The sequence below is a fragment of the Protopterus annectens genome, chromosome 4.part1, assembly GCF_019279795.1.
Source record: "Protopterus annectens isolate FY-2018-M chromosome 4.part1, PAN1.0, whole genome shotgun sequence".
Classification (NCBI taxonomy): Eukaryota; Metazoa; Chordata; order Ceratodontiformes; family Protopteridae; genus Protopterus; species Protopterus annectens.
Genome location: NC_056734.1, coordinates 724445521 through 724471568, shown reverse-complemented (window position 1 = coordinate 724471568; position 26048 = coordinate 724445521). Strand labels below are relative to the sequence as shown.

General features: G+C 40.1%; 1 protein-coding gene across 1 annotated transcript; it reads right to left on the bottom strand.

Moving 5' to 3' along the window:
• Positions 1-3696: 3696 nt before the first annotated feature.
• LOC122801032 lies at positions 3697-23828 on the bottom strand. Its single transcript, XM_044070492.1, has 2 exons — positions 23661-23828; positions 3697-8247 (listed from the first exon to the last, which is right to left on the bottom strand). Exon 2 carries the CDS (start codon positions 6404-6406, stop codon positions 5411-5413), a length of 996 nt encoding a protein of 331 aa, XP_043926427.1. The 5' UTR covers positions 6407-8247; positions 23661-23828; the 3' UTR covers positions 3697-5410.
• Between the last annotated feature and the right edge of the window lie 2220 nt (positions 23829-26048).

Here is a 26048-nt window from a genome sequence, read left to right as displayed (position 1 = left end):
AGAGGCAAGGAGGCCTAGTACTAGAAAATCATATGCTGCAAAATGGAAAATATTTTGTGCCTGGAACCAATCTCAAGGAATGAACACAGCAGTGCCCAATTTACCTCAGATTCTACAATACTTGACTGAGATGCTTCATAAGGGCTTGTCCTTTTCCTCCATCAAAATTCATTTCAGCTCATTATAGCACAGAGCCTCCCCTCTTCTCTCACCCACTGCTCAAACAGTTCCTCAGAGGGGCCAGAAATTTAAGGCCACCCAGGAGAGCTCCAACTCCAGCCTTGGATCTTAACTTTGTTTTGGAGAAACTCACTCTTCCTCCTTTTGAGCCAGCTGCTACTGCAGATTTAAAATGTCTTTTCTGGAAAACAGCTTTCCTTTTAGCAATCACCTCTGCAAGAAGGGTATCTGAATTACAGGCCCTTATGGCAATGGAACCTTTCATCATCTTTCATGCAGACAGGGTGTCCCTCAGAACCAATCCCTCCTTCATGCCCAAGGTGGTATCCAGTGTGGCTCTTAATCAGTCCATTAATTTGCCTACCTTCTTTTCTAACCCACAAAAGAGAGGGGAATGGATACTGCACTCTTTAGATGTGCACAGACAGCTTAGATTCTACTTGGACAGACTAAACCTCAAAGAAAATCTGAACAACTGCTTGTGGCATTTGCTGCAGGGACAGAGGGGAAAGCTATTTCAAAACAAACCATTTCAAAATGGATAGGCTACTGCATTCATTTCTGTTATAAGCACCATGGAAACCCTATCCCACAGGGCATCAGACCCCATTCAACCAGGGCTGCATCTACCTCTACAGCCTTTCTCAGGGTCATCCCTACTAGGGACATACTAGAAGCTGCTACCTGGAGTCCTGTGCATACTTTCACCAATCATGATCATTTGCCAATTTTCTCTAAATCCAGAGCTGGGTTTGCCACTGCAGTCTTGCAGGCCCTTATAGCTGGTCCTAATTCTATTTAAATTCCTCCTCCCAACCTTAGCCTTGGGAATCTACCCAAATGTAATGACTGCAACAGTGAAACATGAAGAACATAGTACAGGTGTGTACACTTACCATAAATGTAGATGTTCGAGTGTATTCACTGTTGCAGTCCTGGTTACCCTCCCTCCAGCCCCCTTTCTTCTTTTGGCTATGACATACTCACACTCATTAGTCAATTAAAATACTTAAAGTAACATCAAAAAAATGCATCAAGAAATACTTAAAGTAACATCAAAAAAAACCTAAGACACCTTTAAAGACAGCATATATAATATAAAAAAGGGGGCACTTGTGATATCAAAAATACTAAAACTATTAAAAATGCCATTCAAAAACTATTCATTCTTAAAAACTATCTAATGTTGTAAGGGTTTAGCAGCCAAAAAAGGCTTTAAGGTGACCTTATCATTAAGGCTGTGTCCTCTGTCCACCTGTAACCTAATAATCCACTTCATTTCAGCTAGTTCAGTCTGATTCTTCAGATTGCCTAACCTAGGACTGCTATGTATCAACTCTAACACCAAAAATCTAAACTTGTGGGATAAATCATTGCTCAAAACATGTCGTGCTAACAAATTGGTTTCATCTTCTTTATTAATCATGTGGATGTGTTCTTTAACCCTTTCACGTAGGGTCTTATTTGTTTTTTCCTACATAAAAACAAGCACATTTGCTACAAATAGCAATATATACAAGGTTTTGTGACTTACAGTCAGCATAATGATTACATTTAAAGATTGTACATGGTGTAGGATGCTCAAACGTATTGCCATTCATCATGAAAACACAATGGTTACATCCCCTACATGAAATCTTGTATATATTGCTATTTGTAGCAAATGTCTTTGTTTTTATGTAGGAAAACTGAATGGATAATTATGGGTAATAATGAAAGAATATAATAAGTGAGAAAGTTAGGAAATTATGTATGTCAGTGTATAGTAATAATAAAGTAAACGTACATGTAAATGACTGGTTAAGCCAAGAGGTACATGCAAAGAGTAGTGTAAAATAGTGATGCCCAGTGAGTTGTATACCCTTTGCATTAGTTATGACTGTGATAGTATGTGAAAAAATTACAAAATGAAGGAGGTGGGGTATATAATGCCTGTAAGGTTAAGAATTCCAATTCTGTTAACATATGTAGATGACATTATAATAACTGCAATAATATAGATACAAGAAGTAATAATTTGCACAAATTTGTGTCTAAAGGTGACAGTGGTGGCTTTAGATAAAGAGAAAAGTAAAGGTTTGGATGACATAGTAAAGATAGAGGGCATATATTTTACAATGAGTGAAATTTCTGTGTTAGGTATAACATTTGGGAATAAAGATGTAAGTAAAATTCAATGGGGAAAAATCAATAGAAGAAATAAAACAAAGATGTCATTTCTGGAGAAGATATAAATTATTAGTCAGAAAAAAAGACTTATTTGATAAACTCAGTACTTATGAGAAATATCATACTTAGCAAGTACATTTATATTGCCAACAGTATTTGAAAAGGAATTATTTCAGATATATTTTCTTCATTTATATAGGGTTCTAGATTAAACCGAGTGAAAAGAGGAGTTTTTTATGTAAATAAAGAGGATGGAGGTTAAGGGTTAATTAACCCAGTGGTATAAGCTGTTTCATTAAATTTGTACAAAGTGTTAAAGTGGATAAATGGAAAAGATTAGACATCAGTAGTAAAACTATATAAATATAAGTATGATAAATGTTGGGGTATGGTAAAAAAGAGTAAAAGAGAAAAATGGTGTATAAATGAAGAAATAAAATATTAGCAAGAAAAAACATTTTTTCTGGAAAGCAAAAAGATGATATCAACAAGACAGAAAAGTATGGCATAAGAATGTAATTATAAAACATTACTATGCAGAACCATGGAAAAAGCTAACAGATGAAAAAAAAAGTTATAAAAATAGAAGCAAAAGTTGTAATCAGGAAATAGAATGTCAAGATTTTTTTTGTAGTGACTGCTAATAGATAAATTACCAGTAAAAGGAAATATGCCATATAAAACTAAAAATGATAGCATATGTTACATTCTCAAGAAGAAGCACCTACAGAACATATGTTTTTGAAATGTAAAAATGTTATGGGGAAACCATGTAAAGAATATTTTTTGAAGATATTAAAGAAATGGATAAAATAAACATAGATATGATTAAATACAGATATAAGAACGGAAGTAAAGAATATGTTAAAAGAATAGATAAAAAGTTATTTTATGTCATGTGGGTTATATGGAATAAAAGAATAAATGAAATTATGTTTAATGGTAAATGGATTTTATCAACAACATTAAGTAAAATTAGATGATGGCTGTGGAAAAGGAGTGGGGGTCTAACATGGAGGAAAACTGACTACGATTGTAAAGGAAAATATGAATATGTATAAATAGATTTGTATATACATATATATATATATATATATATATATATATATATATATATATATATATATGTGTGTTAAAAACCGCAGTAAAAAACAAAGATAAATTTCACTAAATATAAACAAACTTCGTGATATAAAAGCATTCAAAATGAATTGAAGAGAAAACACTGGAAACGCTTGTATTATTTAATGCTTTTGTCTGCTTTATTATCAAGACTTCGTCAGAAAGACATATTTCATTATTATAAGCAACCATTTTAGCATTGTTTAAATACAATATTTCGAGCTGTTTATTTAAATAACCAACACAGTTCCTAACCAATAATACTGTGAGACCAGTGGTCCTGCAAGGTGCTGCTTGCATCTTTATTATCATTATAATAAAGAGGTGATTCAGTTACCAGTAGTCCTGCAAGGTGCTGTGCGCATCTTCAATATAAAATAATATAAATGAGTTATCCAAAGGGGAACCTGTAGTGCCGTGTGTATACAAGGGTCATGTGCTTCCCATATACCTAAAACAGACATTCCTAATAGGTGTCGTGTGCATACCGAGCAACCGTGTGTACCACATATGATTTGCGATACCTAACATAACACCAGTGGTGTAAACAACGTCGACCCATGAAGTCTAGGGTTAATAGCAAGAAATATTCGTCCCTAGCGGGACGACCCAAAAATTAAAAGTTATTCTTTGGGGTAACTCATGTCTTGAAAGGTAGACTTGGCTGGGTTCATATGTGCGTGGACTACAGTGTGTAGAAGACTGAAGATACTTTGGTCAGGACAATGTACAAGATGGTTCACGAGGAGTGGAGGGTAGGCAATGTGTGGTGGTGTGGTTGCTACGGGCCAGCAACCAGAAAAGGAATGGTTGCTGCGTGAGGGGAGCTGGGGAGGGAGAGAACTGTGGGTAAAGAAAATATGGGTCGAAGAGAGACTGGGTTGGATGGGCCTGTACTGATTGTCCTGCATAGTGGGTGGAGAAGAAGAGAGAAAATAAAAAAACATCTCTAATGCACCCTGTCAGGTCACATTTCAACAATAACAAATACTGTATGACTACCCTCTGTTTAGATCAAGTCCAGTTATATTTCAACACTTTCAATCTCTACACAATTTTAGGGCACATTTAATATTTAGGTTTTCATTAAGACCTGGGTTAGCATCTGCTCTAAGTTCGAGCTTCCATTTCATCTTGTGGACCTATAAGAATGTGTTAACGTCCCCTACGAACTCAGTTACTCTTTCCAAGACCGTGAATTTAAACATTGTGAAATTCAGGCAGATTGTGCTATGTTTTGCTATGGCATTCAAACTGTCCCACTTGCAGATTGCTGTGGTGTGTTCCTTTATAAGGGCACTCAGAGCTTTCTGTTGGTTTTTCCTATATAGTAAACTGCCACAGCATTCACAAATAGCACAGTAAACCACATTTTTAGAGTTACAGTCAAACTGGTCATGGAGTCGGACTGTTCTGTTGCAGTGCGGGAAGGAGATGTTGTTGCCTTTATGTACAAAAACACAGGCAATGCATTTTCCACAATCATACATCTCAGGGTTTTTTTCTATTCTGTCTTGGGGGGGTGGGCATTTGTTTTTCTGTAACGAATCTCCTAGGGAAGAGGTTCATTTAAAGCAAAAGTTCGGGGAAGCCCCAAGTATAGTTGTTAAGCCTTTCTCCCCCTCAAGGATGTCCCAGTTGTTGATAAGGACTCCTCTGATTCTGAACATGTCAGTAGATATAGGTAGGGGGAAACTCACCACCCAGTCCTTTTTGTTTGACCCATTCAGTGATCTTGCTGTGAAGCCCGTTTCCAGGATGGATGGGTACCTGGAATGCCTGTGCTGTAAAACTTCCTGGAAGAGATTGTCCACTAAGTGCTCCAGGTATTTTCGATCTAGAAACAAATTTCTAAGGTAAAATCCTTCTGTCAAGAAAACCTCGTCATTGTAGATGAGTCTGGATAGCTGGATAAATTGCCCCTTCACAATATTTTTTTTCATGAATTGTGGATGTTGACTGCCATACTCCAGATAATTACTTCTAAAGGTGGGCTTGCGGTATATATATTGGAGTTGAAATAACCACTCTGTGGGTCCACTGTAAGGTGGATGTCCAGAAACTGGGTTGGCATACCAACGTGTCCTATTGTGAGGGTCAGAAAGTCCAGACTGTGGAAGAGGGATTCCAGGAAGCTGTTAAGTGAAGGTCTGTCTCCTTTCCAGACAAAAAAGACATCATCAATATAACGTCTATACATTATGGTGTTGTTGAAACATGGAAGCCTTTCAACCTTATCCATTTCCCAGGCACTGAAGACTAAGTTCGCATAGGCTGGGGCCATCTTAGACCCCATGGCTGCTCCTTTCTGCTGGTGGTAAATTTTCCCATTGAACTGAAAGAAGTTATTCTTTAATACTGCTTCTGTGATTCTGCATACAGTATTAATCTTAGTCACACTCAGGTTGGAGTGTCTGGTTAGGTACTGTCTGGTGAGGGTTAGTCCTCTGGTGTGGGGGATGTTCCTATAGAGATCTTCGACATCCAAGGTAACCAACAGATATTCCTCACCATCCAGTTTGAGTTTGGAGATATTGTTCAAGAATGCCCAAAAGTCCTTAGTGTAGTATTTGCTGCTTTGGACAATTGGGCTGAGGATGTGATCGACATACTGGGATATCTTTTTAGTTTTTGTCCTCTGGTTTGAAACCACGTGGCGGAAAGGTGGGTCATCAGGATTCATGTGTACCTTAGGGATTCCAAAGAATTTCCCAAGGCTGGGTTTTGTGACTAGCATAAAATCTTTTTCAGCTTGTGTGATCTCATCCCTGAGGTACAGTTCTAGTATGAGGTCATCGATTTGTTTAAAATGTTGTTGAGCCTGCTTGATGCTGATGTTCTTGTAGACCTGATCATCGGTTAGTGATCTCTCAAAAGTTTGGATGTATTTCTTTTGTTCCATCACCATCGTCCCAGATCCCTTATCTGCCTTCATGATATGGAGGGATTTGTCCTGGCTAAGTTTTTTCCAGGCTTGTCTTTATTCTCTGTTCAGGTTGTGCCACCTTGCGGAGTGTTTATCAGAAAGGAGTTTCCTGATGTCCCACTCGCAGGTTCTTGCAAAAAGGTTCAGCATGTTGTAGAGGGCGGAGTGTACAGGCTTCTCAAAATAAGGGGCCCGTCCTCATCATCTGAGCTTTCTTTACTGTCATCATCACACTGTTGTAAGTCTGTTTTCAATTGTAATTTCCTCAGGTAGCACTTGAGGTCCAGGATAACGTCTGCCATGTTGGCTCTATGTGCCAGGATGCACGAAAAGCCTTTCCTCAGTATCTCATAGTGACTTTCTGAAAAAACCCATGTGGTCAGGTTGAAGATATCACCAACACAAGAAAGCCTCCGGTCGGCACTGTTGGGGGTTGGGATCTGGAGACTGGGTATGTGGTTGGAGGGGTTAGTCTCGGCCGAATCACCACTGCTTTATGTTTGCTCTCCCTCTGCCCCTGTGATTAATGTTCCCCCCTTCTTCCCCCGTTATTGTTGTTATTGTGGCCCCAGTTTTGATCATGACCTCCAGGTCTGAACCTGGTGTAAGTCCTGGTTGTGGTTGTGAGTCCATTTGAAGATAAAAAATGCTGCTGTTATCAGTTGCATTAATGTCGGGCCAGTCGCTTGGTGGCAAGGTCTGGCAGTCCCCTCCTTGGTTGGTTGCTTGGTCTGGTGTTGTGTGGCTTGTGTTGCCGCTGTCTCCGTGGTTCCATTCATTGATGTCCGGTCTGTTCCATGTTGGCTGATTTTGAAGTGGGGTTAGTGGACTTGGCTGGTTTTGGAGTGGGGTTTGTGCCCTCTTATGCATAGTTGGGGACCTGTTCTCGACTGGTGGATTTGGTGTATGAAGGGATCCCTCCTTCTTGGTTGCATTGAGTTCATTAGTTAATCCTTGGAGTTCCAATATAGGCATTGAGCCGGTTGTGGGATAGTCTCCTTGCCATCTCCACGTGTTTTGGGAGAGTGTTGACTTAATTGGGTATGCATAACCATCCTTATATTGTTTCATGTCCCTGAGTAATTTGCTTTTTTTGCATTCAATCAACGTCACCACATGTCTAGTAATCCTGTACGGTACATTCTCCCATGCCTCTGTGTGTTCTTTAAAAGTGGGATCCCACTGGGTACGTGTTTGTAGTTCATCTATTTGAGTCTTGTGGGTGGGCCATGCTCTCAGTGTTTCTTCAGATAAGGGTTTTGATGGCTGCTAGTCCAGAGTCTTTATATATTTTTACCAGCTCTTTATACAACTGAGAGTTCAGAGAGGTCTTGTTAGGGAATCTGTTACATCTAAGACCTTGTGGGACTATATTCAGCTCCAAGCACCTCTCCAAGTAGAAGTTGTCATGTTCTAGGTTTTTGTAGGTCTTGATCAATCTTTCAAACCTAGTAATCAGGGACTTCGTATTCTGTGAGCTCATTCTGCTTTGGGGGTGATTAATTTGTACTCCAGTACCTTAGCTGGAGAACTGGAAGGGGTGTGTATCCATCTGAGTAAGCAAAAACCCAAGGGCATGTGTGGTCTGTTCTTCCCTCCTGGTTCTGTTGTCCTTTGTAGTGGTCTTGGGTTTGGTGTGGTCCAGGGGCTCGGTGTGGTCCCGGCTGGCCCCTTCATTTGTTGGTGTTAAAAGTCTGTTGTTCAGGTTCAAGAAGAGGTCCTGTGGCATCTTGATCCCCTCAGATGATCTCGTAAGAACTGTTGTTGGATCCATCGGTGTACTGCTCATGGTTACTTCCATCATCATTTGGCTACTGGAGCCCGAGTTGGGTGTTTTGTTCTCTGCCATTCTGTCACATGGAGTAAAAGACTTACAAATGTTAAAAACTGCACTAATAAATGAAGATAAATTTCACTAAATACAAACAGACTTCGTGACACAAAAGCATTCAAAATAAACTGAAGAGAAAGCACTGGAAACTCTTGTATTATTTAGCGCTTTCGTCTTCTTTATTATCAAAACTTTGTCAGAAAGACATGTTTCATTATTATAAGCAACCATTTTAGCATTGTTTAAATACAATATTTTGAGCTATTTATTTAAATAACCAGCACAGTTCTTAACCAATAATACTGTGAGACCAGTGGTCCTGCAAGGTGCTGCGTGCATCTTCAATATAAAATAATTTAATTCAGTTATCCAGAGGGGAACCTGCAGTGCATTGTGCATACAAGGGTGGTGTGCTTCCCGTATACCTAAAACAGATACTCCTATTAAGTGTTGTGTGCATACCAGGCAACCGTGTGTACCATGTATGTTTTGCAATACCTAACATAACACCAGTGCTGTAAACAAAGTCAACCTGTGAAGTCTAGTGTTAATAGCAAGAAATATTTGTCCCTAGTGGGACTAGTCAAAAATTAAAAGTGATTCTTTGGGGTAACCCATGTCTTAAAAGGTAGACATGGCTGGGTTCCTATGGGCGTGGACTACAGTATGTGGAAGACTGAAGATACTTGGGTAGGGACAACGTACAAGATGGGTCCTGAAGAGTGGAGGGTGGGCAATGTGTGGTGGTGTGGTTGCTACGGGCCGTCAACCGGAGAAGGGATGGTTGCTGTGTGCGTGGAGCTGGGGAGGGGAGGGAAAGGAACTGTGGGTAAAGAAAACATGGGTCGACGTGAGACTGGGTTGGATGGGCCTGTACTGAATGGCCCACCTAGTGGGTGGGGAAGAGGGGAGGAAAAAAAAAACATCTCTAATGCACCCTGTCAGTTCACATTTCAACAATAACAAATACTGTATGACTACCTTATGTTTATATCAAGTCCAGTTATATTTCAAAACTTTCAATCTCTATACCATTTTAGGGCACATTTAATGTTTAGGCTTTCATTAAGACCCGGGTTAGCATCTGCTCTAAGTTCGATCTGCCATTTCAGCTCTCAGACCTGTAAGAACGTGTCAACGTCCCCTATGAACTCAGTTACTCTTTCCAATGCCGTGAATTTAAACTCTGTGAAATTCAGGCAGATTGTGCTATGTTTGACTAAGACATTCAAACTGTCCCACTTGCGGATTGCTGTTCCTTTATGTGGCCATTCAGCTTTCTGTTGGTTTTGCCTATATAGAAACTGCCACAGCATTTACAAATAGCATAGTAAACCACATTTTTAGAGTTACAGTCATAGTGGTCATGGAGTCGGACTGTTCTGTTGCAGTGTGGGAAGGAGATGTTGTTGCCTTTATGTACAAAAACACAGGCAATGCATTTTCCACAATCATACATCCCAGGGTTTGTTTCTATTCCATCTTGGGGGGATGGGCATTTGTTTTTCTCAAAAAAAACTCCTAGGGAAGACGTCCGTTTAAAGCAAAAGTTCAGGGAAGCCCCAAGTATAGTTGTTAAGTTTTCTCCCCCTTGAGGATGTCCCATTTATTGATAAGGACTCCCCTGATTCCAAACATGTCAGTGGACATACGTAGGGGGAAACTTACCACCCAGTCCTTTTTGTTTGACCCGTTCAGTGATCTTGCTGTGAAGTCTGTTTCCAGGATGGGTGGGTACCTGGAATGCCTGTCCTGTAAAACTTCCTGGAAGAGATTATCCACTAAGTGCTCCAGGTATTTTCATTCTAGAAACAAATTTCTAATGTAAAATCCTTCTGTCAAGAAAACCGTGTTGTTGTAAATGAGTCTGGATAGGCGGATAAATTGCCCCTTCACAATACACAATATTCTTTTTCATGAATTGTGGATGTTGACTACCGTATTCCAAATAACTATTTCTAAAGGTGGGCTTGCAGTATATATTGGAGTCAAAACGGCCACTCTGTGGGTCCACTGTAAGGTGGATGTCCAGAAACTGGGTTGACATACCAATGTGTCCTATTGTGAGGGTCAGAAAGTCCAGACTGTGGAAGAGGGATTCCAGGAAGCTGTTAAGCGAAGGTCTGTCTCCCAACCAAACAAAAAAGATGTCATCAATATAATGTCTATACATTATGGTGTTGTTGAAACCTGGAAGCCTTTCAACCTTATCCATTTCCCAGGCATTAAGGACTAAGTTCGCATAGGCTGGGGCCATCTTAGGCCCCGTGGCTACTCCTTTCTGCTGGTGGTAAATTTTCCTGTTGAACTGAAAGACATTCTTTAACACTTCTTCTGTGAGTCTGCATACAGTATTAATCTTAGTCAGGATGGAGTGTCTGGTCAGGTACTTTATGGTGGGGGTTAGTGCTCTGGTGTGGGGGATGTTTGTGTAGAGAGCTTCGACATCCAAGGTGACCAACAAATATTTCCCACTGTCCAGTCTGAGTTTGGAGATATCGTTCAAGAATGCCCAAGAGTCCTTAGTGTAGTATTTGCTGCTTTGAACAATTGGGTTGAAGATGTGGTCGACATACTGGGATATCTTTTCAATTTTTGTCCTCCGGTTCAAGACCACATGGCGGAAAGGTGGGTCATCAGGATTCTTGTGTACCTTGGGGAGTCCGAAGAATTTCCCAAGGCTGGGTTTTGTGACTACCATAAAATCTTTTTCATCTTGTGTGATCTCGTCCCTGAGGTATAGTTCTAGTATGAGGTCGTCGATTTGTTTAAAATGTTGTTGAGCCTGCTTGATGCTGATTTTCTTGTAGACCTGATCATCGGTTATTGATCTCTCAAGCATTTGGAAGTATTTCTCCTGCTGCATCACCACCGTCCCAGATCCCTTATCTGCCTTCATGATCCAGAGGGATTTGTCCTGGCTAAGTTTTTTCCAGGCTTGTCTTTTTTCTCTATTCAAGTTGGGCCACCTTTCAGAAAGTTTATCAGAAATGAGTTTCCTGATGTCCCTTGCAGGTTCTTGCAAAAAGGTTCAGCGTGTTGGAGAGGGCAGGAGTTTACAGGCTACTCAGAATAAGGGGCCTGTCCTCTTCATCTGAGCTTTCTTCGTAATCATCATCATGCTGTCGTAAGTCTGTTTTCAATTGCAATTTCATCAGGTAGCACTTGAGGTCCAGGATAACATCTGCCGTGTTAGCTTTTTTTTGCCAGGATGTACGAAAAGCCTTTCCTCAGTATCTCATAGTGACTTTCTGAAAAAACCCGTGTGGTCAAGTTAAAGATATCATCAACACAAGAAAGCCTCCAGTCGGCACTGTTGGGGGTTGGGGTCTGGAGACTGGGTACGTGGTTGGAGGGGTTAGTCTCGGCCGAATAACCACTGCTTTCTGCTCACTCTCCCTCTGCCCCTGTGATTAATGTTCCCCCTTCTCCTCCCATTATTGTTGTTGTTGTGGCCCCAGTTTCAATCATGACCTCTAGGTCTGAACCTGGTGTAAGTACTGGTTCTAATTGTGAGTCCGGCTGAAGATAAAAAAATTTTGCTGTTATCATTTGCGTTCATGTCGGGCTGGTCGCTTGGTGGCGGGGTCTGGCAGTCCCCTCCTTTGTTGGTCACTTAGTCTGGTGTTGTCTGGTTTGTGTTGCTGCTGTCTCCATAGTCCCATTCATTGATGTTCCGTGTAGGCTGATTTTGAAGCGGGGTTAATGGACTTGGCTGGTTTTAGAGCAAGGTTGGTGCCCTCTTATGCGTAGTTGGGGAGTTGTTCTTGACTGGTGGATTTGGTGTACGAAGGGATCCCTCCACCTGGGTTGTGCTGAGTCCATTAGTTAATCCTTGGGGTTCCAATATAGGTATTGAGCTGGTTGTGGGATATTCTCCTTGCCTTCTCCACGTGTTTTGGGAGAGTGTTGGCTTAATTGGGTATGCATAACCATCCTAGTATTGTTTCACATCCCTGAGTAATTTGTTTTTTTTGTGTTAAATCAATGTTGCCACATGTCTAGTAATCCTGTGCGGTACATTCTACCATACCTCTGTGTGTTCGTTAAAAGTGGGATCCTGTATATATATATATATATATATATATATATATATATATATATATATATATATATATATATATGGGTCTACTTCTATTCGCTGACATCCCATTTCACTGAAACCCATTTCGCTGACAGCCCCATTTCATAGACAAATGTAATCAGGGCAAAAACCTGGGATTTGCCCCCCTCCCCACTGTTGTGCAACTGTGGAGTTGTAATATATAGTTGGGGGGGTGTGGGGGGCAAAGCCCCCCACCTTGAAAGTTTGTCTATGAAATGAGCTGTCAGCGAAATGGGTTTCAGTGAAATGGGATGTCAGCGAATAGAAGTAGACCCATATATATATATATATATATATATATATATATATATATATATATATGCAAATATTTGTAAATATGTTGTAAAATAAGACTTCTTTTGTATATAAATAAAGGACCCCCTTACATTTTTTGATAGGTGCTATGGCATCTTTTACATCCACCTGAGCTACCACCAACTCAAACAGATGGGGCCTCGATTAAACATCTTATCTAAAGAACAATGCACTCAAGAGTGCAGCATCTCACTTATATTGTACTACATTGTCAACAACCCATCTCTCTGGTGTGGGAGTAGAACCACAGCCTTCTATATATATATATATATATATATATATATATATATATATATATATATATATATATATATATATATATATATGAGACACACACACAAACACATACACACAAAATATAACTATATTATCATTTTATAACATCTTATAATAAATCAAAGCACACTGATCTTCTAAATGATTAGTTATCAGGCGCCTGCTTATATCAGCTAAGTTCTGTTATAACTGTTTTGTGTAACTGACACAGTACAATATTCTTGACAACTGACAACCCAGAGTATACAGGAGGGATTATGTCTCAAAGCTCACCAGATAATGCTGGATACCACCCAAGATGAGTTGCAGACTGCTATTGAGGAAGGGAAGACTTAACTTGCCCTACTCTGACTGCTGCCACCTCAACCCTCAACAGGACAAGTGGTTTAGAAAATACATAGTTGCACTTCCATTTGTAAAGCATGTGACTGAGCACATTATTTAATTTATTTATCCACTGTTGACTGGGTTAATCCCACTAGGTTAGTGGCCTCTTTTCAGGGGTGACCAAGGTTGTATTTATGGTACTACTCTTTTTGATAGGTGCCATGGGATCTTTTTCACCTAAATGACCTTCCACCAACTAAAGTGGATGGGTTGTTGGTTTAACATCTCATCCAAATGATGACATACTCAGGAATGCAGCCCCCCACCCATGCTGCACTGCAGTGTCAGCAATACAATCACCTGCTATGAGAATAGAACCCAAAATCTTCTATTCTTCCGGCACCAAAGATGACTGTGCTTCTGTTGTGCCATTGACATCACTCCAAAGTTCTCCCTGAAAAGAGGTGCTTGTGCTTAGACAGTGTACCTAATTATCTGCCTCAACAACTGTATATTTGTTCTATTTGCTGAGTAATGTCTACAACAAATCTGCTAGCAATATTATTGTGTGCAGCTCAGTTTCTAAATCTTATAAATGCTTGTGGCTGCCTTATGACCCATGAAAAGTGTACTTGGACCAGTTTGCCTACTTGCTTAAAAAATGTAAAATTAAATAAAGACATAAATGAAGTATGTATAAGCCAAATAAAAAAGAAAATATATGCGTTTTGTGGACTGGATAAGGAATGCTTTATTTGCTGAGTGAGCAAGGCATATCAAAGGCATTCATGTCATGGTGGGGGCGGGGGTGGGGGTGGGGAGAGCCAGAAAGATACAGTGAAGTAGTAAGACAAGTTTTTGCCTTGTATTAGATGTGCATTTTTAGATACTGCGGTGGTGGTGCTTCAGTAGCGTTGTTGCCTAACAGTTAGACATTGCCTGTTCGATTCTCACTTAGAGCGCCTTCTGTGTGGCGACATGTGTGAACGGGCATTCCTTCATTGAAGGTTGTGCATTAGGCCTGGCAAGCCAGCACATAAAACTCTGCTGCCAATCATTAGCGGACCGGAGTTCCGCTGTGGCGACCCCTAACCGGGAAAAGCCAAACGACACAAAAAATTAGATGTGCATTTTTAGCATCACCTGAGCCAATGAGTGTCAGTCATTTGTAAAAATGCTGCTGTTATAGACTAAATTGTAAGTACGAAAATGCAAGGAAGACATTTGATTATTTCACATACACAACTAGTTGTATCATATTTACTAATGACTTTAACAAAAATGTTCTGAACAATCCACCATGGTACACTATCAGCTTAAATAAACTCTATAACACAGAGAAAAAAATTCTTAAATCATATAACATATTTCAAATTCCTAATTGTAAAGATTGCCTCAAAAATATCAATAAAAAAACTAAAATATATAATAAGGGTTAGTCAGACAAATATTTTATTTATATTAGCTTCTGAATTCAATGGTAATTACAATGTATTCTTCAGTTACATTAGAAAACTGGAACAACAGAAACTAGGTAAAAACTCAAAATCCAAAAACACCCAAAGGGACAGTTCAGCATTTCAGCAGCAATAAAAATCACACCACACAGAAGTAATTTAGCGCTTTTGTTCACTTTACTTATGGAACTTCTTCTGAAGAAGTTACATTAGAAAACTAAGAAATTGCACCCAGCAGTGCATCAAGGATGGTGCCACCCACTAAACATAACAAATACCTTAGCAGACATTTAATGCAAACTTTGTCCTTAAAACAAGTATCTTAATTCCACAAATTTCTGAATCCCTTACACCTTTAAATATCACAAAAGAACATGTACTGAAAGTGTTCTCTAAAACCAAAAATACTAGTCACATGGGGCAGATAATTTATTACCTGAATGTCTAATAAATAGTGTCAAACATTCCTTGCGAAAACCCTCCTTAAAATTATTAACCCGAGCTTTGCTACAGGATTTATCTTCAAAGTAAGGCAAACTGCATTGGTGATAGCTCTACCACAGGCCCAGAAAACTATAGATCCATTAGCGCGCCTAATCTGATTTACAAAGTAATGGAATGCATTATCTTTGACTTCTTCAACTAATATATCATAAGAATTACCAGAATAGATCCACATCAGTCTGGCTTTGACAGAAGGAGGACAAATGTAGTTAACTTCTTTGAGCAGATCATACAGGCTGTACACAGTGGTCTTTATGTTCACACAGCTTATATGGATGTGAGCAAAGCAGTCAGTACTATATACCATGCTGGAATTGTTAATAAGCTAGGTGGCTTAAAAGTAGATCCATATGTGGAAAGTGGATATCCAAATGGCTGAAACACAGAACCCACACAGTTAAGGTGGTAAGTGCCTCCTCAGAAAGTATGAAGAGAACTAATGGAAGACCCCAGGACTCATTACTGAGACCCCTCCTGTTTGGAATCTACTAGTGTAATCCGTAAATGAGGAATCAGGACATTTGGTTAACTAAATTTGCAGATGACGACAAACTGAATGGTATATCTCTGATACCCATTCTTACAACAAGAACTAACTCTTGTGAATAAGTGTACAGAAAAAGGGCTAGAATTATATGCAAAACGTAGTGCAATTTTGTCATATTTGGCAAACGACTCTCTCGCTCAGCATACAGTATAGCCAATATCCCACACCAAATGATAATGTAGTAAAGGATCTTGAAACTTGGGTCAGTAATTCATTTATTTATTTATTATTTATTTTATTTTACATTTGTTGACCGGGATGGTCCGACTGGATACATGTCCATTTTCAGCAGAGGCCCGGGGAGAAAAGCGCCACAGAGAAAAATACAATACAATAAAATATAGGTAAAATAAGCTTACAAATTACAAAGATGTGAAAGATACAAGTTACAAAATAATAAACATTCATAGATAGGCTGCTTTTAGCCTTAGTACAGAAAAATTGCAACTCTGAGTATACCAATGCATCTCAAGACATTAAAGTTACTATGTACAGAGTCAGAACATTACCTTACGGGAGTTCAGAGGGATGATAAAGAAGCTACTTGCTATTCTAGAACAAGATAGGATTAATGTTCAGATAGTATAGGAATTTGAAGCAACCCAATTTTTCAATTAATGTAGGATGTGCTGTATTGACAGGAGCCTAGTCTGGGTTTACACATGGACATAGCCAATGTGTCTTAAGGAATTGGGTAAGATGTTTTTTAAATTGAGATAGTGAATTAGTGAGTCTTAGGTTATTAGGTAGGGAGTTCCAAGTCTTGCCTATAGAATTGGCATAGAGAGCATCCCCTCCTTTGTTGTTGTATTTGATGGTTTGGACCAGTAGTCTTTTTGAGGAGCGAAGAGTATTTAGGTTGGAGTAGGGGGTCAGTAAATTATTTAGTGAGGGGGTTCTGTCTGGTTCCTTAATGATTTTGTATGCTTCAGAGAATTGGTTAAGTTTGAGAATATTAGGTAGTTCTAACCAGTCAAGTTTCGTTAGGTTAATACAGTGATGAGTTCTATAGGGGGCACTTGTTACAAATCTGGCAATGTGATTATAAGTCACGGAGAGTTTATTAATGTCACCTATATTGAGGAAAGAGAATACAGGAGAGGCATACAGAAGTGTGGAGAGAAGATGGGTACGTGCAATAGTTAGTTTGGCCATGGGGGTGAGGAAGTTTTTAATTCTATACAAGGATCCAAGTTTCTTATTGACAGCCTTTATTGTTTGACTGATATGCAAGTTAAATTTAAGTTTGTTGTCAATAGTGACTCCTAGTAGTTTAGTGTTAGTGTCAGGCTCGATTATGGTACCATTATTAGACTGAACGAAGAAGGTGCTATTATTAGCTAGTGGGGAGTCTTGTGCTGGAGTTGGAGCTGAGGTGGGAAAGAATAATAATAGCTTAGTTTTTTTAGGATTAAGGATGAGATTCCTCTCTGATAGCCATTTTTCAATTGTAGCAAAGCATCGTTGTGTCATAACTTGTAAATCAGGGAGAGTGATATTTGAACAGATAAGGGTGGAGTCGTCTGCGTATTGGATACATGTGGCTTGAGGGATAGTTGAGTGGAGTTCATTTATAAACACGGAGAAGAGAAGGGGACCTAGTATGTAGCCTTGGGGAACTCCTATGGTATTAGGTAAAGGTTGAGAGAGCTTATTTTGCCATAGGACTGCCTGTTACCTTCCAGAGAGGTAGGCATGGAACCAGTTGAGAGCTGAATTATTGAAGTGGAATGTTTTTAGCGTCTGTAGTAGTAATAGTTGGTGGTTGACCATATCAAAGGCTTTTGATAAGTCAAGAAATAGGACGGAAGATATTTTTTTGTTATTACAATTTTTATTAATTGAGTCAGTAAAAGAAAGGAGGGCAGTGGTCGTACTATGATGGGGTCTGAAGCCATGTTGAGATTTAGTCAATAGATTGTTTAGGGAGAGGTGATTAAGAAATTGTTTATGAACACATTTTTCCATGATTTTGGCTATTGGAGATAAAATAGCTATGGGTCTGTAGTTAGATGGTTCGGTAGAAGAGCCACCTTTATGAAGCGGTATTACGTAGGATATTTTCCAAATGGTGGGGATAGTGGCCTCAGTAATGGTTCTGTTAATCAGGATGGAGATAGGGTAGGCTATAGCTTTAGCTGCTATTTGCAGGTATTCAGCTGGGAGTCGATCTGCCGAGAGGGTAGTCGGTTTAAGTTTCTTCAGTAGGTTTTTGATATAGGAGGTGGGTATATGCTGTAATTTAAAGGGGGGGGGTTGTGTCTTCAATTACATTAGTTTGGGGAGGGGAAGGAGGAGGCAGTTGGTTGGCTAGCGATTGAATAGTCTCTGTAAAGAAGGAGTTAAAGGTGTTAGCTACAATTTCTGGGTTTTTGTCAATAAGTGTCTCTGGGGTAGGAGTAGTTGATTTCCCAGGGTGGAGGAGATTGTTTAGGCCTGCCCAGAACTTCTTAGGGCTATTCTGGTGTTTTTCTTGAAGGTGACTGAAATAGTTCATTTTGTCCAGAGTACTGGCTTTTTTTGTATCATTTCTAAGTTGCTGAAATTTAATTCGGTCTAGGGGTGCTTTAGTGGCTCGCCATTTATCCCAGGCTTTGTCTCTAAGTTTAATTTTGTTTTTTGTTTCCTTGGTTAGCCAGGGAGCTATTTTTACCTTAGTCCTAGTAATTCGGTTGGGAGCATGATTGTCAAGAATATTTAGGAATGTGTCATTAAAAAGTGTCACACTCTCCTCGAGGGGTAAAGTTTTTAGTTTAGACCAGTTACAGGACTTGAGTTCAACTACAAATTGCTGAGGAACAAATTTCTTCTTGTTTCTAACCAGTCTATGTATAGGAAGGTTAGTCCTAGAGACTTTGTGTTTTATTATGTAAGTGACAAGGTGGTCACTCAGATCGTTAGGAATGGTCCCGGTGGTATACTTATGGGAGTGGTTATTGGTAAGTATCCAATCTAGTATACTCTCTTTTTGGTGAGCATTACCTACTCTTGTTATAGATACTATATTTTGGGAGAATCCATGCAGGTTAATGGGTGTAGGATTAATCTGTGTGGAACAAAGGGTCCAGTCTATGTTGACATCGCCAAGTACAATGGTTTCTTGTGGGTAGTTAGTGGCTAACCAGTTTAACGTTAGCTCCATAGTTTCAAGGTTGTTCCCAGGCGGAATATATATTGCAAGGAGGTTAATACTTTTTTGGTTGTTTAGACATATTTTTAAGGCCAGTGTCTCTGCATTAGCTGTTATAGGTGGCTGGATAGGGTGCATTATGATATTGAGTGAACTTTTGAACAGTACAGCTATACCGCCACCCCTTTTATTTTTGCGGTCAACCCTTAAAATATTATAACCAGGTGGGAGAATCTCTTCATCTTTGATGATTGGTTTAAGCCATGTTTCTGATAGGCACATAATATCAGGGAGGTGTGTGGCTATCAAGGTATGTAGGTTATGAAGCTTATTGTTGATACTTCTAAGGTTAAGATGAAAGATAAGAAGGGAGCTAGCTGTTCTTTGGGATGAAATTGGGATGCCAGTATTGGGGTTGGAAGTTGGCCCTGGGTTTCCTTCTCAGAATTCCTTCTCATTTAACCAACATATAGCAAAAGCACTCAGAAAATCTTTGTAACAGCACAACTAATATCTAAAGGCATGTCATATAGGTCAAAAGACATTGCCATCCCTCTGTATACAGCCCTAATTATTATTGATTATACTATCCCCTTCTGGATGTACCTTTCTAGATGTGTAAAGCAACTGGAAAGGCCTCATACTTTCCTAACTAAGAAGACTGTTGGCCTAAAGTCTTTGAGCTACCATGAAAAACTTGAAGTGCAAATCCTTTACCGGGGTTATTCTAGGCTCTTGTGGCGTGTTCTATGCATTCTACTCCACAATCTTTAGTATGCTTACAAGCCAAATAACTTGCATCCTTCAGATTAGATCCAGATGATTAGATGGGTACCTATGAGTTTACTCTAGGTCTGAACCGGTTCGCTTTTCTTGAGAAGGTGGTTTGATTTGTGGGTGGCATACCTTAAATATCCATATTTTTGCAGTATGTACAGATTTTTTGCTCATATTTTTGGTCTGTTCCCCATACAGTTTGTGGTTTTCTGGCAAATCACTGGAATGACCTGAGGCTAGAAGTCACTAAATGATGACATATATTTGAGTTTCAGACTTCAAATCATTCAGAAAATGTATGTTAAAGCAAACCCTGTTACTCCAGCAACTTTCGAAGTTTATAACAGCACTATTTAAAATGTGTCCCTATTTTTGGGCCTTTGCCCCCCGATTTTGTCAGGCTTTGTACAGATTACTTGCAGTAAGAGGTTGAGCGGTATGGCGGGTGGGTATTGGTGAAGTGTAAATAGTGTTCCGATTCAATTGCCTTGTAGTTCTGAGAAACGAAATGTTTAGTTTTACATATCATATGTATTAGGGATAACCATTTAATACAAACTGCTAAGTAGAAGACTGATACAAAATATTTCATTTTGTACTCACAGTCTCATATTGTTGCCACCACCCCCACCTCCAGATCTAGCCTGTATTTAAAAAATGTAAATATCTCCCCAGATGTTTCCCCAATATGCTTAATAAATATACACATAATTGTCGGCTGTTCTCCCTACAACTGTTACAGCTACAGCAAAGGTTGTTTTCAGATGAGTATTTCTATGTCTAAGCTAAGGTTGCCACCTGTCCCTCTTGAGCAAGACAGTCCCTAACAGTCCCTATTTGGGCAGCTGTACCCTGCAAAACAAGACAAAACATGAAAATGACAAATATCCTGAGATTTTTAAGCCAAAAATATTTCCTTAGTTTCTTCTAATAGTTGTATAAAACAATTTTATATCTGAAACCTCATAGTATATGAAAGACAGAAACAACTCAAATTCCAAAAAAGTGAGGTTTTATTTTGATACAAGACGAAGTCTAATCGTTTACATTAGTTGTGGGCATGGTTTGTACTGCAAAACTGCACCTTTTCCTCCAGAAAAATTTCCCACTTTAACACATGAAAAGGTGGCAGCCCTACCTAACCAAGTTACATAAAACGCTATATGTGCGCTCTGTACTTCAAACATCTGGGAGAAATATTCTAGCCGCAAAGAGGTACAGTGTTGCTCAGAAAAAAATGTTCAGCTGAGGGCAAATCTGGCTAAACCGTTTACTAAGTAATCACCCATTGCAATGTGTTTTACCCAGTTCTAGGAAATACTGGAAAGGATAGATTTTGTCCTGCTAAAATGCCTGGACCCTAATAGAAACACAAGTGTTTGTGGGGTTATCTAGGATTGTTACATGGGCTGGCCGTAAGGCTACCAATGTCACGTATTGTGTGGGCATGTTATATTTCCTAAAAGACAAAAAAGAAACAAAAAAGTCTGCTTGCAAACTGCATAGGTAAAGAGCTAATAATGCAGATTGGTGACACTAGTGTGTGTATACGCTCGTTGTGCATCAGCCTACGACCACGTCCAGGTCGTCTCAGTCACGTTTCTGTAACTGAAACCTTTCCCCCGGTTGAACCTTTCCCCCAGTTGGTATGAAGGGATAGCCTGGAATTGTAACTGAGACAGTGATTCATGTAGGAGGTCAAGGGTTGATGATAAAACATATGCAGCTGCTTGCTGGCTTGGGCTATTGTCTGCTCACAGCATTCTTGCTTTCTCAGCTCTTGCTGCGTGACTACTCCCCTTCACAACTTCTCTGTGGTTACCTGAACTGATGTCTCAAAAGATGGTCAGGACACTCAGAGCTGAAACTTACGTAGCTGTGGCGTTGGCGTGACAGCTTACTATTGCGTTTCTCATGCAAACAGTCATTTATACAAACTTGCAGGGCACATTCGTTAAAACAAAAACAGCCCACGGCTCTTACAACGAGCAAATGGGTATGGCTAAGTACCACAATGTCAAATGCAAAGGAAAATGTTTACAGTGCTACACTTGAAAACGACTCCCAATCTTTTTAAAGGGGAAACAAAGAGCTTCTCATACCTCTCAACCTCTTAGAGCAAGAAATCTTGGACAAAGCCATAACAAAGTTGTATAAATAGGGACAATTTTGAAATATTGCTCTTACAGATTTAGAAAGTTGATAGACTAACAAGTTTTGCATTAGCATGACTTTCCTGAAATGTATGAAGTCTAAAACTTAAATGTATACCATTATTTTCTAGCTTCGATCTTTAATGATTTGTCACTAATTTGTAAAACAAGCCACAATTTTATGAAAAATGGACCAAAAATATAAGGCAAAAATCTGGACATTCTGCGAATATATCTGTATAAGCCCGATCGCGTTGCTCGGTAATGTCACCCCATGGAACAAATGGGTTACCACCTGTCCCTAGGGTTGCCACCTTTTCAAATGCCCAAAATGGAACATTTTGGGTACAAACATCAGATTTTGCAGGGTAAAACATACCCACAGCCAGTACAAAGGACAGTACTTCACTTTTTTTGCCTAAATAAAAACTTATTCTTGTAGCATTTTAGTTTCTTATAACATTTAGATGTTTCAGATACAGAATGGCTGTTTTATGCAACTATTACATAAAATATAGGAAATATTTTTGTCCTAAAATCTCAGGACATTTGCCATTTTTTCAATTTTTTTGCAGGACACAACTGCCCAAAGAGGGGCTGTCCCTCGCAAAGTAGGACAGGTGGTAACCCTACCTGCCCCTCTTTTGCGAGGGACAGTCCCTCTTTGGGCAATTGTGTCCTGCAAAAAATATATATATACAAAATAGCAAATGTCCTAAGATTTAAGGGAAAAAAAAGATTTCACAAGTGTTCTTTAATAGTTGCTATAACAGCTATTTTGTACCTGAAACACCTAAATGTTATATGAAACAGCATAAGAAACTCAAATACTATAAGAATGAGATTTTATTTGTGTAAAAAGGTGAAGTTATGTACTTTGGATTGGCCGTGGGTAGGATTTGTCCTTCAAAATCTCACGTTTCTACAAAAAATGTCCCACTTTAGGCATTTGAAATAGTGGCAAGCCTAGGAACAATGCATTATTTAGCATAATAGCATTGTACTGGGTGATGGGAACTCATTGGAACCATGACCACACATCTAACAGGACCGATTGAAGACATTAATAATGTGTAATGCGTGCACGGGAGACGTGTTAGCTTCACAGCACCTATACTAAGTTCGTTAGGTCACCCAGACGACCCAGTGACAGTCGTACACTCCGCACGACTCATTGTTTCCCATAGGACGAGTGTATAATGGAGCTCTGGAGACGTGCGTGCCCTTGGCACATTGCGTGTCTTCTTTGCATGAGCTGCTCTGACTTCATTAGCCGCTCCATCCCCCATGCACGCACATGTCGTGCAGCAGCCTAACTAAGCACTGGGCTAGCATTTGAAATGGGCCAACTGCTCGCACTGCAGGTGTTCCATGGGAGGAGTCACTTAAACACACAGACACACTCCCTTTGCGAGTTTCCAACAGCCACTAATTGTTGCGTGTCAGCGAGTCACGCTACAGCGATAAGTGCTGTGTGAAGCTAGGTGACATTTGAGCTTTACCGTCTGTTACACAGCTTAGGACTGAGCAGACTGGTCGGGGCAGGGAACGCGATACACATTGCGTGTGTGACGTGCCCCATAAATTCCCTTTGTGCATCCGCGTTGTTACCTTGAGTGTAGACAGGTCACTCACCGCAAGAGCACGTGCGTTAATTCTATAAATATCTGTTAATACTCAAAACAAGGAACAAAACCACAGTAAAATAATACGCTTTTTGAGATATTTTTCTAACCGACAGTGATATGACAAAGAATACCGTTGTAGTATTTTAACAAACTCTCAAAACAGCTGTTCAATCAACATATAAAGAGCGTGAAAATGTAGATTCAGTCCATTACCTTCTGCTGTTTGAACATGGAAAGCATTATTTGTATTGAACAGCTGTTTTCTGTAGGCGTCTTTGAAGACGGCACGGCAGATATAAACCAGTGAACACAAGATTACATTTCAAGAGACTGAACATTTTCCTGACTGAAACAGTCTCCTAACAGTAGCAGTGCTATCTGTTAGTTCCTCTCCCTATCCCTAAAGCACTCTGAGAGCTTATTACTCTGAACAGATTACGGCAGTAATTGTATTTATGCACTGTATGTTTGCTATCACATGCAAATAAACCGAAGACGCTGCGAACAAGTTAACGAGATAATGTATTTTTTTCCTACAGACCTGAAAGTTAGCGTGTTCGTGTTGTGTTCTTGCAGTGTAAAAGAGCAATCGTGATTTAAAATACGATAGTTTGGATGAAAAATTCTAAGCGATTTGGGAATACCCTTTACCACGATAAATCACTGTTTAGGAACTGCCAGTGGCATACCTCCATTAAAAGCACTACACCCTCACTCCCCACTGGCCCTTGTTTTCAATTATTAAGGAATTCCCAATATTATTCTAGCATGTCCAAAGGTCAGTTGTCAATCTCCTCTCCGGTCCAGCTGGTGAATCTGGGAATCTTGAGGCAATGTTATAACTGCCTCATGTACACAGTCAACCCTCTCCTCCTCCCACATAACACAAATACTTGTGAGAGATGCAGCTATTTAGCCAAACTGGAGGCTGAGCTCTCTCAACTCAGGACTGGCAAGACCAGACAGGAGGAGAAGGCAACTACACACACCACAAAACCAGCCTCACATAATGCTACCACACCACTGAATCAAACACATAAACACACAAAGACATACTCGGAGGCTCTGAGTAAAAATTTACCTAAACAGCAGAGGCCTCCAAAGCAGACACCCAAACAACTGCTACCTCAAGACACCCCACAAGCAACACATAAACCACAAAGCAGTGTGCAAAGCAGTCACAGCCCTTAAGGCCAAATACAACACCAAACATACTTGTCATAGGTGACTCCATAGTCAGACACACTGACGTCCCACTCACCAGGCTGAACAAGGAGAGGGTCACAGTAAGCTGCCTATCGGGTGCTAGAATCCGCCACATAACACAAGCACTCTGGTCACTCCACGGCAAGTACAAATATGACACAGTCATTGTCCATGCTGGTGTGAACGACCTGAGACATACCTCCCTGGACTACATGAAAAGAGACATAGAGGAGCTCTCTGATTATGTAGCCCAGGCAGGTATGACCCTGAGCAGTATCCTTCCTTCACCAAGAATGATGCCACAATATAGAGACAAGATGATCAGCTTTAACAATTGGCTTAATGTCTGGTGTCATTCAAAGGGGATCCAGTGTCTGTCTGCCTGGGATGACATGCTTGACAAGCCACGCTGCTTCAAGGGATGGCTTGCACCTGTCACCCCTGGGATTCCGGATATTGGCTAAGGCTCTTGCCACCCCCATAGTGCCTTTTTTAGGCAAGGCTCAAATTCTAAACCTACCACCCTAGAAAACAAAAATGGGAAGAAACTGAGGGTAATGCTGCTCAATGCCAGAAGTCTAAATCTCAAAATGCATGCACTCGAGGCCCTTCTCAATATGGAGAACATCGATGTCTGTGCTGTAACTGAAACCTGGTTCAAGGCTCCTGAGAACACCCCGGCACTATTAGGTTTTACCTCATATCATGCGTTCCGGCCCCAAAACCCGGACCACGCCACAAAAGGAAGGGGTGTATCCATATTCATAAAGGATACCCACACCTCCAGGTTGGTGGCAACGCACGAAGCTTCGGAAACCATCCAGGTGCAACTAACCATAGGCAAAACTGCTCTACAAATTGTAGCATGCTACAGGCCACCCTCTCAAACTCAGGAACCCCACACAGCCTTCCTGAAGACACTGGTGGGTATAAATGTATCTCCAAACACCATCATATTGGGTGACTTCAACTACCCGAATATAGACTGGGAACATTACTCAAGCCCTAACTTTCTAGCCCAACGGTTCCTGGAGTTCATAAATTCAAATGCCATGGAACAGCTAGTCACTGTTCCCACAAGAGGAGAAAATATACTAGATCTCATTATCACAAACATGGGGACAAAATGCTCCACACCGGAAGAATATCCCTCATTGGTGAGATCTGATCATAAACTAATCTCACTGGAAATCCACATCCCGCCCCACCCCAAACAAAAAGACCACAGTGAAGAACTTCTCTAAAGCAAACTTCACACTACTCAAGACTGGTGTGGTATTCTTCAAGGCCCTGAACCAGTGGAAACCACAACCCAAGCTGCGGAAGCCCTTACAAATGCCTTCTATGAACACCTCCAGGACTGCATGGATCAGGCAATCCCAAATAAAACCAAGA

Bases quoted from the DNA above. Each gene is read 5' to 3' on its own strand.
- LOC122801032 (XM_044070492.1), bottom strand. From the start codon at position 6,406: ATGAAGGCAGATAAGGGATCTGGGACGATGGTGATGGAACAAAAGAAA.